The sequence below is a fragment of the Chrysemys picta genome, chromosome 23 (genome assembly GCF_011386835.1).
Source record: "Chrysemys picta bellii isolate R12L10 chromosome 23, ASM1138683v2, whole genome shotgun sequence".
Lineage (NCBI taxonomy): Eukaryota > Metazoa > Chordata > Testudines > Emydidae > Chrysemys > Chrysemys picta.
Window position 1 is genome coordinate 12,448,174 of NC_088813.1, and position 13,802 is coordinate 12,461,975.

The 13,802-nt window shown below is 51.6% G+C and overlaps 1 protein-coding gene across 1 annotated transcript; it reads left to right on the forward strand.

The window, feature by feature from the left end:
• The first annotated feature begins 6,332 nt into the window (after nucleotides 1-6,332).
• LOC101942486 (elongation factor 1-alpha, somatic form-like) lies at nucleotides 6,333-10,447 on the forward strand. Its single transcript, XM_005302092.4, has 8 exons — nucleotides 6,333-6,466; nucleotides 6,765-6,934; nucleotides 7,362-7,541; nucleotides 7,887-8,183; nucleotides 8,654-8,804; nucleotides 9,173-9,429; nucleotides 9,538-9,772; nucleotides 10,082-10,447. Exons 2-8 carry the CDS (start codon nucleotides 6,791-6,793, stop codon nucleotides 10,201-10,203), a joined length of 1,386 nt encoding a protein of 461 aa, XP_005302149.3. The 5' UTR covers nucleotides 6,333-6,466; nucleotides 6,765-6,790; the 3' UTR covers nucleotides 10,204-10,447.
• Nucleotides 10,448-13,802: the final 3,355 nt, after the last annotated feature.

Consider the following 13,802-nt stretch of genomic DNA (forward strand, 5'->3'; position numbering starts at 1 on the left):
TCCCAGAGGGCACCATTGACTTTATTGGGTCTTCACAGGGGCCTGCCTATGCAGAGGGCCCCCCTATTTCCGTTTTTACTGATTTGAGAAGCCCCGTGAACCTGCTTCTGAAAGCTGTTCCCTAGGGGTGCTGGAGTGTCTGCTTGCATGGAGCAGCTTGCAGGGTCAAGGCCAGTGGGCTTCTTGTGAATAAGGGCTGCCGGACTGGGCCCTTTGACTTCAGGCCAGGGATTCTTTGTAGTGGCTTGGCATGTCTTTCCCATTCTACATATGCAAAGATCTATAAGTAGTTAGCCATGATCATAAATAAACTCAGACTAATAAAGGCTATAGAATAACAATAAACACATACATACCTAGGCTCAGGTTCACAAAGGTATTTAGGTGCCTCACTCCTAATAGCCATGAACCATCTAAATACCTTTGAGGATCTGGGCCCTAACTCGCTGAGCTTTGTACTGTTCCTCCAAGCATGAGATCACTGCTAACACAGCCAGCTGCTGTTCCATGGGGCCTTCAGTTCTCCAGGGCCCTCAGCGGAGGTAGTGTAGTTTTCATGATCTTGGCAGGAAGTATGAAGGCCTCTGCTTCATGTAGGACCCAGTGTGATCTGAGGCTAGCTGTGAAAGAGACAGATACAGGGAAATTAAGTTTAGTCCCTTAGCACTAATTGTGTTAGGCAGAGTATCAGATGGGTAGCCGTGTTAGTCTGAATCTGTAAAAAGCAACAGAGGGTCCTGTGGCACCTTTAAGACTAACAGAAGTACTGGAGCATAAGCTTTCGTGGGTGAATGCCCCCTTCATCAGACACTTTTTCATAGTCATTGGCAGACACATAACACTGAAATCAGTTGCCAAGCAGTGTTAGGAAACATACCATAGTGTTACTCCAGAGAACAGGCTTGCTTTATTACTGACCACTTATAACTGGCTCCAGAGGTGCTATTAGTTTGCAGCTATTTCCCCTTTGGCTAGACTTGTCACAGATTTTATACCAGCTCAGCAGAGAGGTGTGTGCTCTGTATATGGATAGGAAACCTTCTGTGAACACAGAGGTGCCGGTGTTCCAGTAGGGGGTGCTCTTCCCTTTAAGAAAGTACTAAAACAATCGCTAAATTGCCATCGTTAAACAAGTGGGGGCAAATGCTAGATATATTGCCACTTACAGTGCCTCATTTTGGACTGGGTGGTTGTGAGTTTGGGAGAAGTGATCCCATATGGAAAGAAAGAGAATGAGGGGCCTGGTTGGGCAAGTCACCGCTTCTCTGTGCCTCGGTTTCCCCATCTGTAACACTGGAATAAAGATATTGACCACCTTTTTAAAGTGCTTTGAGATCTATGGATGAAAACTTTCCCCCATTTTTAACCCTGGTGTCCTGGCCAACTTCCAGTGTGGGTAAATATACTCTCAACTCTCCTGCCAGTTTCAGATAGAAACTTACTTTCCTAGCACATGGCACTTTCTGTAGACTATACAGCAGCACTTAGCCAATACATGGAGAAATACCAATATCTCATTAGAAGATTGCTGGGAATGGGCAACAGGGGATAGATCACTTGCTGATTCCCTGTTCTGTTCATTCCCTCTGGCGCACCTGGTATTGGCCAATGTCGGAAGACAGGATACTGGGCTAGATGGACCTTTAGTCTGACCCAGTCTGGCCTTTCTTATGTTCTTATGATTTTGCTAAGATGCTTGACATAAAAATGCCTTTGCCCACCCCTGTCCTGGCCTCACAACACCAGCTTGGCCACCCACAGGTCAAAACTGGAGCCACTGTGAGCAATACCAGGCAATACCAGGGGGTTGATTGCGGCCCAGGGCTCTTTCCCTGTAGGTTGGTGGTGTGACTCCAGCATTCCAGGAGTTCCTGAATTTTGTTACCATGGCCATTCAGTGGCCAGGGCCGGCTCCAGGGTTTTGGCCGCCCCAAGCAGCCAAAAAAAAAAAAAAAAAGCTGCGATCGCGATCTGCGGCGGCAATTCGGTGGAAGGCCCTTCGCTCCGAGCGAGAGTGAGGGACCATCCGCCGAATTGCCACCGAATAGCTGGACCTGCTGCCTCTGTCCAGAGTGGCCGCCCCAAGCACCAGCTTGCCAAGCTGGTGCCTGGAGCCGGCCCTGTCAGTGGCTCATGTCAGACAAGTGGCTCGCTCCAGCCCCAGTGATCAGGTGTTGTTCAAGATGGGACCAAATCCCAATGTTTTATCTCTGTGAAGGGCAGAACCAGTGCTTGGACCCAAATATTCATAAATCTGGGCCTGTAGCCAAGTGCCATGAGGTTCAGATTTGGCCCATTATACAGAGATATTCTAGCAGCAATCTGAGCCTAGATCCAAGTCGGTACCAGGAGGCCGCTCCCAGGCCTAACTCAACAGAGTGACCCCCGAACACGGTCCTCTTTAGCAGCGCTTCAGGGGGTATCCCAAAGCCTGGAGTTGCTGGGGGAAGATTAATCTCCTCTCTCTCTCTCTCTCTCTCTCTCTCTCTCTCTCTCACACACACACACACACACACACACACACGCACGCACGCACGCACGCTCTGGCAATTGCTATACAGATTAGAGAGAGACATTGCAGGGGGGCTCCAGTGGTCTGCTTGAGAGAGACAGGGGAGAGTGGTTGCTAGTGGCAGTGGGGAAGCAAGAGAAGGGCTGATAAACTCTCTAATCACATCAAAGGGGGAGATCAGCTTCAAATAGAGCCCATTCCTTGCTTTTCACAACCCTGCATGCACCTCTCCCCACCACTCATGAACAAAGCCTTGTTAAAATGAACCAGCCCCTGCCCACTGTCACTTTGCAGGCACTCCCTGGCCAAGGAAGTGCTGTGGCTTTTAACCCCTTGGGTCATAAACCTGAAGCCGTTTAAATGAGATCTCCAAGCGTCACTGAGCAACATCCATGTGACGTGAATTCACTCCAATGTCTAGTCCAGCACCATCAACCACAGTGCACAGCCCCCCTGCCATTCTCCTCTCGGAGGCGGATTGGTGGGTGTGAGGAGTCATCTCTTCAGATCCCCCAACCCCACTCTTTGATTTGAAAGTGAAGGCAGAGCTGGGGCCAGAAGTGCAGCCCTCTGGAACCAGTGGCAAGACAGCTGAACTGTGCTGTTGCACAGGGCCCTCTGCATCCAAGGAGACACACGGCCAGCCCACATTGCCACTGACAGCGGGGGAAGTGAGGGGCCAGGTCAGAGATGGGGAGGAGACTGGCGAGGGCCCTGCATGTATCCTTTACCATATACCCCTGTAAAAATTAGGAGCAGAGATTGAAGTCCTGTTTATCTCCAGCACGGGCAGAACAATGGTCAGGCAAGCTTCCCCACACTTCAGGCTTGGCCTCTAGCCATCTATATTAGGCACTTGTATGGCTCCCATTTTTGTAGTATCTGAGAACTGCTGTCATGCCGTTGTACAGGCGGGGAACTGAGGCAGCGAGAAACGATGTGACTTGCCCAAGGTCACACCGGAGTTCTGTGGCAGAGCAGGGTCTGGCGAATCCCAGGCACCCGATCATCTTTTCCTCTCCATGGCCCATTCAGTCATTGGCCCCTCTGAAGAGGGAGGAGGTGAACTGCGATACGGGTCCCTGTCTGCTGAGAAATGTACCGAGACCCCCGGACAGCACATTTCCCAGAACCCATTCCAAAGGCACTGTACAGCCACAAAGCTTATGTCTGCCACTGCCCTGAGCCAGACTCAAACCACTGACCCAAAGGTTAGGTCCCACCCAGCTGGGATCTGAGATACTGTGAGGCAAAAAGAGGGTGTGTGTGCAGACGGGGGACTCGCAGCAGGGGGACGATGGGGGAGAGTGGGGGAGACTGGCTAGGTAGCCTAATAGCGTAAACAATGGCGCAACAGTGGTTTAATATTGGCTAGAGAACCCCCCCCCCCGCACAAAACTAGGGCTTTGCTGTCCCCTGGGGAGGGACAAGGGGCAGTGCCGGGCTGAAATCCCCAAAATCAAATCGCTCATGGAACAGCCAGGCACTTACAGCTTTGCACCTTGCAGCCTGTCCACAGAAAAATGCATTAGGCAGGAATGTACTCACCCTGGAGCTGCACATTAGCGAGGTGACCAGCAGGGAAGGAGTTAACTCTGCTGCCACTTCTGGATGATGCTAGTTAGGTGAGAAAGTTCATACCCAGTGGAGGTGAATGGGGCATTTCACACTTCTCTGAGTGTCTTCCAAGACCTCTGGCTCAATCACAGGCTGAAGGGACCTTTGTTTAATTTGAAACTTGGATTCTCCAGAAAACATTGCGGGGGAGAAGACCTCAAAACTCCACGTGGAGATCCTGAAGCCTTAGGTTGTGGGGCGATCCTAGACACACATATTCCAGCATCTGCTCATTTCCAGCCCCTGAGCCAGCCTTTTCTCTCACGCCTCACTGCAGCGCTGGGAATAAAACAAATCTAAAAAGGAAACTAGGCTGAAGAAATGAAATAAAATTTCTTGCCGTTAATTCTTCCAGAGGCACAATGTGCTGGGTGGGAGGGGAAAGGAATCGCTTCTGAAAAGTGTCAGTGTTCGGAGATTTTACTCTTGGTTTAGTCTGGTTGATTTTTTTGACCCGCTCGCCCAGTGTTCTGGGCTCATTCGCATGTAGGGCAATATGTTTAAGCCTGAATTCCTCAAGGACAGAGTCACTGAGTACCAATAGCCCCCCAGTACACAATGGAGACAGGGTTGCCTAGTGGATACTGACTGTTACACTAGCCTGTTGGGTGACCTTAGACAAGTCATTACCTTGCGTTGGGCCTCAGTTTCCCCGTCTGTAATGGGGGCGGGGGGTAATGGTACTGATCTCCTTTGCAAAGTGCTTTGAGATCTATGGATGAAACGTGCTATAAGAACTAGATATTAATTATTTATGAGAGCTTTGAGTGCCCAGATCTCTGAAAATCAGGCCAATATAATCAGGTGCCTAAATACAGACTATGTTGCCTAAGAGGAGGAACCGCGGTTTGTAAATGTTGCCTCCTTGTAAAGTAGCAATTAGGTAGTGGGATCAATGTCCAAGGTGATCCCATGAGAGCAACAGGAATTTTGCCATTGACTTTTCTCAGCCTGATGGCCTTGATTGTATCCAGTATAGTGAGAAAACCAACCAAGCCTGAACTAACCAGATATTCCAGCCCACCTAACGTTCAGAAAGGGACTGATGTACAAACTTCACATCTAGGCCCAATTCTGAACTTCCTCAAGCTTAAGGGCTACTGGCTTCTGGACTTTAGGTTCCAGCTTGTTGCAGAGATTGCAATACATTTGTATTTGAATATCCCTAAAATACAGGGGAATTAGCTGTGGGATTGCAGCTCGGGCCTATCTCTTTGTGTCATATTCTTTCCATGATTTCCTATCACTCAAGTAAATGTTTCCCATCGACAGAGAGGTATTTTTTCTTGGGTTTGTTTCTACTAATGTGACTGTGTTTTAATATCCCTGGTCCAGATCTTTAAAGGAATTTAAATTCCTATCTCCCATTGAACTCAATGGAGACCCTGGGCCTCTGTCTTTCCATGGGAGCAGGGAGTGCAGGTACAGAGACCTGTATCCCTCTGGAGGATGGAGTTCAAATATGAATTTGATCATAAGTTACTTATGGTGTGAACACAGCTCCATGGCCAGGAGAGGGAAAGAAGCCAACCCCAAACCGCACAATAGAGCCAGGACTGGCTGTTGTGTTCAGCATTTGAATCCAGGCTTAGCACAGAAGGGGTCCTGGGGGTGAGGAGGGGCACAGCGGTGCATGGGGAAGCCCAAGGCTACAAAAAGCAGGGTCCAGGGCAGGTCTGATCTGTGAAACATTAGCAAAGCCCAGGAGTGAACAGCAAGGGCAGGGGTCCTGCAAGTGGAGAGGAGTGTGCACCGGCAGAGCAGACCCATGGGGAGAGGGAACTGGGTCAGCACTGGACTTGCAGCTGCTGCTGGGGGTCATGAGTGGGGGAGCATTGGCAGAGCTGTGAGGGGGGGGGGATGTCCCCAAGAGCTGGACTAGCCAGAGATGGGTTGGGGCAGCAGAGAAGAGCAGGGCTGATTTCGGCAGGGCTGGAGGGTCATTGCCAGGGCCAGGTGGATGGGGGAGGGTTTACACACCTGCCAAACCCTCCCCGTGTTTGGCTCTGCAAACAGGGGCCCAAGCCCTGCAGCTCCGAGAGCCCGATTCCCCCAGAGCCTGGGGACGGGTGGTTGCTGGGAAGGGGTCCGGTTCTGGCCCAGAATTGGGGGGGGGGATCCCTGTCTGTAGTGCCCCCCGCCGCAGGGGCCCGGCTAGGTACTGGAGTCTAATTGAATCAATCCCTCTCAATGGGTGGGGCGAGGCCGCCTCAATACGGCCGCTTTCTGCGGCTCCGGGCCGGGCGCTCGGCTCCTCCCCCGCGGGCTCTTTAAAAGCCCCGGGCGGCCGGCCTGGGGGCTGCTGTTTGGAGACGGATCAGGGGAACGTGACTGGAGGTGAGCGGGGTTTTGGGGGGCTCTCGGGGGCGCAGAGTCCGCACTGCTCTAAGGCAGCTCGCTAGGGCGTGGGCTGGGAGCGATCGCTCGATCCGAATTGGCTGGTGTGAATGAAGCGGGAGGGCTGGGCTCCGGTTCTGGCCCGGGGGATCGGAGCCCCTAACAATGTGTCTGGCTGCAGGGCGTGCTCTGCTGTGTTTGCCACCGTGTGACGCTGGCTTGTTACTCCGGAGTCACACCGGAGCGGCTCAGCGTGAATCGCTCTGCGGTAACTCTGCCCCGGGGGTCTGTCCTGCAGGTCCCGCTCGCGCTCCCACCGGCACCATGGGCAAGGAGAAAACCCACATCAACATCGTGGTGATCGGCCACGTGGACTCGGGGAAATCCACCACCACCGGGCACCTCATCTACAAGTGCGGGGGCATCGACAAGCGAACCATCGAGAAGTTCGAGAAGGAGGCGGCTGAGGTGGGGGGCATCTCTGACTCACCTGCACCCCCCTCCCATGACCCCAGCGGCCTCTAGGACCCCCTTGACCTCCCCAAAGGTGTTGGGCCCTGTGGGGGTTGGGGAATCGGCCCCTTTCCCAGGCTGCAGTGTAACTCTTTAATGCTAGGAGCTTGGGGTGGGGTGGGGGGGTAAACACTGCCCCATGCCTGCCCCCCACCTACCCTAGAGCAGGGACCATTCGCCGACCTCTGGGTTCCCTGTACTGTGAATAGTCACCGCTGGGGCAGGCATCTCCTTCCAGGCAGGGGGAATCTGCTTCAAATATTCACACCCCCACTCCTGCATTTCACGCCCAGCTGGGAGGGATTGTCCCTGGCTTGTGCCTGTTTCCCCAATGGCAGTGGGCCTGCACTGCTCTAACTGGTGTCCGTCTCCTTCCACGCAGATGGGGAAGGGCTCCTTCAAATACGCCTGGGTGCTGGATAAACTGAAGGCTGAGCGGGAGCGTGGGATCACCATCGACATCTCCCTGTGGAAGTTTGAGACCACCAAGTACTACATCACCATCATCGATGCCCCTGGCCACCGAGACTTCATCAAGAACATGATCACCGGCACCTCGCAGGTACGGGCTGGGGCAGGCAAACCCCTGTGAAGAGTTTGATTATACTGGGTTTGCAGCTATGCTTTGTGGCATCCCAATAAAGCCATAATTTAACTGCAAACTAGTCTTGTGACCTTAGCATTGCAAGGAATAACATTGCCACTGGATGCATTGGGCTGTAGGTGTGGGGTGGTGGTGCAGCTTTTAGGCCTATATCGGGAAGGGCTGCCAGTCCCTCCTGAGGGAAAGTGGGTTTTTGGGGGGAGAGGATCTCCTTTATCTGTAGGGTACCTAGGTCTGTCACATCCCTACTGGTCCCCTCGTTCCCAGTATGAAATTGTTCTCATGGCTCATTTCCCTCTCCAGGCTGACTGTGCGGTGCTGATTGTGGCGGCCGGGGTGGGAGAGTTTGAAGCTGGCATCTCTAAGAACGGGCAGACCCGGGAGCATGCCCTGCTGGCCTACACGCTGGGGGTGAAGCAGCTCATTGTTGGGGTGAACAAGATGGACTCCACAGAGCCCCCTTACAGCGGCAAGCGCTACCAGGAGATCACCAAGGAAGTGAGCACCTACATCAAGAAGATCGGCTACAACCCAGCCTCTGTGGCATTCGTGCCCATCTCTGGCTGGCATGGGGACAACATGCTGGAGGCCAGCGCCAATGTGAGTAGCCTACCTGTTTCTACATGGCCCCTCTAGTAGATAGGTGTGGAGACTTCTGGGGGGATGGTGCGGGCATTGGCTTAGCCGTCTTGAGAGTGGGTGGTTTGTAAACTGAAATGAGTTCAGCTTAAAGTTACTACTGCTGGACTCCGGGTTGCAGTAAGACAGCGGCCCTCTGAGCTTCTCTAAATTGGACTGTCATTATCTCCCTGCCTTGAGCTAGGATTTCACTTAAAAGTGCAGGCCCCCTACATGGCTTGATGGAGGCTAAGTTTAGATCTTTCTTGTTCATTCCCACACATCTCCAGGAATACACCTCTGCTTAGTTTAAACTTTTTTGGCGGGAGGAAAGAGAATCTGTAGGAACTGGAGTACTTGGGACCTGTTGCCAAGTTCACCCAAGCTCTGCAGGTGAATCGTCAGCTGTCAATTACAATAATCTCCTCTCTTCCCCCATACATACCTTGCAGATGCCTTGGTTCAAAGGCTGGAGCATTACGAGGAAGGAAGGCAACGGTTCTGGTACAACACTGCTGGAAGCCCTGGATTCCATTATCCCTCCTTCCCGCCCCATCAACAAACCCCTCCGCCTGCCCCTGCAGGATGTCTACAAGATTGGCGGTGAGTGGGGGAGCATTCCCCAGCAGGGCTGGGACAATAGAACTCTTCCCAAAAAGGAACGTGTAAAATGGTGCCGGCCATTTCAGGTGATGTAATTCCACCTAAACTGCAGCTCACTTGGACCGGGGACACCTCCCTACCGAATGTCTGGGATGGAGACTCAGTCAAACCGTCTCTTGGCAATGCTGGGCTGACAAGATTGCTGTATTTCCCCTTAATGGCCAAAAGGCTGAATAGGGCCTCTGGACAGAGGATGCTGAAGCAAAGAGCTGGTGATCTCTGCTTGTTGCATCTCCGCTTCCTTCCTCTTCCCCAGTAACCTTGTTTTAGCTCATTAGCACCAAACTGACCAGTACGTGTCTCCCCAGGTATTGGAACGGTCCCAGTGGGCCGTGTGGAGACTGGCTTCATGAAGGCTGGCATGGTTGTGACTTTTGCCCCCGCCAACGTCACCACGGAGGTGAAGTCAGTAGAAATGCACCACGAGGCTCTGGCAGAGGCACTGCCGGGTGACAACGTTGGGTTCAACGTGAAGAACGTGTCTGTGAAAGACATCCGGCGTGGGAACGTGGCCGGAGACAGCAAGAACGACCCTCCCATGGAGGCCGGCAGCTTCACCTCTCAGGTTAATGATTAGGGATCTGTAAAGTCCCTATTGCTGCCCACCAGTCTCCTTGAAATGTGAATAGTCACTTGATTTTTAATTCCCCTCCCCCCCCTTCTTTCTCTGCAGGTCATCATCCTGAACCACCCTGGCCAGATAGCCACTGGCTACTCCCCAGTGCTGGATTGCCACACTGCTCACATCGCCTGCAAGTTTGCGGAGCTGAAGGAGAAGATCGACCGCAGGTCTGGCAAGAAGCTGGAGGACCATCCCAAGGCACTGAAGTCTGGGGATGCTGCCATTGTGCAGATGATTCCCGGCAAACCCATGTGTGTGGAGAGCTTCTCGGAGTACCCACCTCTTGGTAAGATTTCATATTCCTTGTATTGGTCCAAGTCTGGCTCTTGATGAATGTCTGTCGGAACATGTCCTAACACTGCAACTCTGTTTGAAGAAGACTAATGCTAGGATGCAGCTTTTAGATAGCTGCTCTCCATAGCAACAGGAGGTAAACTTATATCTACCCCTTCACTGGCTTGAGTAATAAAATGCTTCTGCGAGGCATTAGTCCACAAACCAAACTCCTGTCACTAGCCTAGAAACTCCTCCCAATATCCGGGAAGTCTCCTACTCTGTCCTTGTCTTGGTCTAACGGGTGTTCCTTCTCCGGCAGGTCGCTTTGCTGTTCGTGACATGAGGCAGACTGTGGCTGTGGGGGTGATCAAGGCTGTTGAGAAGAAGGCTGGTGGAACTGCCAAGGTCACCAAGTCAGCAGTGAAGGCCAGTAAGAAGTGAATTCTCCTCCAACGTCGCCGTGTGCTCAGAGGCACCAACAGTGGGTGCCCAGCCCCCCCAATCACAGATCAGTGTCTGGACTCGCTTATCCAGGACTGGCTCCTGGGCAGAAAAACACACTGGAAGAGCTTCCGAAGGAAAGGAAGCTGAGAGGACTCTCTCTCTTGTTTATTGGGCTGCACATGTGGGGTGGTTTTCTTGACTTGCTCACTGGTGGTGTGAATAAACGAGGATTTCTGCTTCAGTGGTTTGGTCTAATTCAGCTGAGTCCCTCTCTGCATGCAGAGTGTAATGTAAGGAGTAAGCACTACGCTTGTCTTCAGAGTAGCCTATCAATCTAGTTCTTGTGTCAACCAGATGGCTGACCACCAACGGCCAGGGCTGCTTTGCCATCTAATTTGTTCTAGTCCATTTTAAAGATTCAACACAACTCAGTCTCTTAAGCAGGGAGACTGGAACTTGGGCTGCCAATGCCCTGGGACTGTCTACTCTGTTTGATCATTAACTGGCCCAGGAGGGCCCCATTCTTGATTAGCCCTTAGCCACTCTTCTCTTAACCAGTAAAGATATAAGGCTAAACTGACAGAGTGGGTGGCAGATGTCAAAACTCTTCAGCGAGATGCTAAGTGTGCCTGTTCGTTCTCTTAGAACTAAGCTGTTTCTCCAACTTATAGCTATTCCATAGCTTCTCAAGCATTATAAAAGTGCCTCTAACTTCCACAGAGAAATGCATCACAGGTAAGGCGTGGTATCAGTCTACAGCAGTGACCAAGACTGAGCCTCCCTGAAAAGAGTTTACTCTTTCCTTTGAGGTTGTAACCACAAAGTTTTAGTGACTTACTCAGGAAACCTAAGCTGCCACACTCTCTGGGAGTAAGTTACACTAACAGGTATATAGTTAAACAGCAATATTTAAAAAAAAAAAAAAATCAAGCTTCACCTCTGATTCCTAGTGGGGTCAGGCCTAACACAGTGAGTGGCGAATGCAGTGCTGTCTGCTACCTAAGTTTCTAGACCAGCTGTTCCAGGAAGGGAGTTGGTAGAGGGCTGGGATACATACGCTCTTAACACCAGTCAGTTTAGTGGCAGGGCAAGGCATTGGCAGCTCCTCCAATAATGCTGTGGGTCAGTGGGCTGTGCTCTTTGAACATAAACTTTTGGGCTAAGATCATCAAAAGTGACTGTGGGGGCCTCTGTCTTCTGCGTGCTTAAGTTGGCTCAAGTCAAAGGGGACGGACTTCACGAAGTGCTGAAAATCTGGCTTTCCTGTGTCTCGAGTAGGACACGCAGCCTCTGGAGTCACTTGAAAATCTCGGCCCTGGGCTTTACTCTGTTCCCAGCTAAAAGTCCACATGTGCCAGGACACCAATGAGAGCGGATATTCCTCACTGGAGGGGCTAACTGGCTAGCTGACCGTTTCTGTGGCAGTAGAGGGGCTAGACAAGCAGTGGGGCTCAGGGGACAGTTAATTTTAAGCACTGGGCTTCAAAGAGTGCAGCGCTGCAGGTATTTGTGATTTTCACCCCATTAAGCTGTACAGGGCCCTCTCAGGCACTTGGCTCTGGCTAAGTGCCATCCCTCCTCTTTCTTAAAACTACATTTCTCACAGCAGGGGAGGAGCAATTGAGTTAAGAATCCCCCCTGCCCCCACCCAGAGGCCATTTGCCTTCTTCCAGCACCCATGACTCTGGTAGGACCATTACCAGTCTCACAGTGGTTACAGGGTCTAATCGTCACACCTTTCCCTTAGGGGCCTGAGTTCTCAACCTGGGGGTGATGAGCAGCTTTCAGGGGGTCACAACCAGCCTCCTCTAGTGAGAGGGGAGGGGGATAATCCTGTAGCTTTGCTCAGTTGGAGCATAGCATCAAGGTCAAGAAAAGACCTGCCCCTGATGGCTCTGCATGGTTTCCAGCCCAGGGGTAAGTCTCTGCAGGGCTGAGGCACAAGGCAGTGTCACTCAGGCTGGCATTTAATTCTCTGCCTCTTTAAAATGTGAAAGTTATTTTTGAAGCAATCCCTTCCTGCAGCAGCATGGTTTAGGGGGTATATTGTCCCTTGACACAGTGCCTGATCTAGGAGTTGTAGATACCTAGACTCCCAGGCCAGAAGAGATGATTGCGATCATCTAGTCTGACCTCCTGTGTACACAGGCCACAGAATTCCACCCAATGATTTTTTGCCTTGAGCCCATCATTTCTGTACAGGATTAGCAGGGATTGTCTCACACCACAATCAACACCCACAGGTGTCTCCTATAGCAATAGGACCTCCATTGGCTTTTACAAATGCCTCCTGAAAACACGGGGGTTGCATAAAGCACAAGGAGGTTGGTCCTGGTGGCCCTGGCTCCAGCTGCTTGTAGAGGTCTGACTTGCTGGCTCTCCTGTCAAAGCCATGTACGCAGAACTAGGATTGGAACAGCAGTAGGCACTAGAGGGTGGGATTGGGGGTGCAGTGACAGAAGATGGGAGGGGGTCAGACTGCAATAGTAAGAGATGGTACAGATCAGGATAACGGGGGTATTGGAAGAGCTGGGTGCTGTGGGCCAGAAATGAATTGCATAGCTGGACGTGGGGCAGGAGTCTTTAGGTCAGGACTGGAGGGACAGTGGCAGAACCAAGTGAAAGGGGGGCTGGGGAGAAATTTGCACACCTACTAGTTTCCATTGTGCATCGAGATGGGCCAAGCCTTGGAGTTTAGAGACAGTTCTGATCTCCTGCAGAGGGTGGAGCTGGGGTGGGAACTGGCCAGACAACCAGCTAATAATAATATTACAACAGGGACAAATATTTGGATACTGGCTGGGAATCAGGACACTTATTCTATCAGGAATGGTTCAGTTCCATGTGACAGCCAGTCCCCCAAAAATCACACATCTCACACCAGGCAAGGATTATAGATTTAACCCTTGCAGCCCTGTACATGGAACAAGCCCCTGCACTGGAGAAACATTAGCTGGCTGCTTCAGCCACGCCAAGGTGATCAGCAGCGGGAAAGAGTTAACTGTTGAAATGGGGCTCTTTGCAGTCATGCCCCATTGAGTTGAATGGGGCTGTTCACTTCACTGGGGGCGTGAACTCAAACATCAACAGCATCATTTAAAAGGTGCTATTGTTTTGTTTTCCGCTCCCAGCAAACTCAGTTACAGGCTGAGGGGACCTTCACAGCCCCAAGGGGGGAGAAAATCCTTCTTTCCTGAATTAAACTTCAGTTCTGCAAGCGACAGGGGGACTCCAGAGCCCCACAGGGAGACCCCGAATCCTTAGACATTTCTATGGGAATGGGATTGACATTGTGCAATCGCCCAGACAGCTATTTCTCTCATGATCCTAGGTCTGTTATTGGTTTTATGGTGGCACCTGGATGCCCTATCCAAGATCCTGATTTTTACTACTTGTTTACTTTGATTTATTGAAGTAAACACTGTGGGCCCATGTACCCAGTACATCCTACAACAACAACAACAACTAGATCCAGTGTCCAGGCACCATCCCAATCCCATAAAGCCAATGGACTATGAATAAAGAGCTGGATCAGGCTCAGATCCTCTCAATGCAGGAGAGCAGGGAGGGCTGGATGCAGCCACATCCCCATTTGG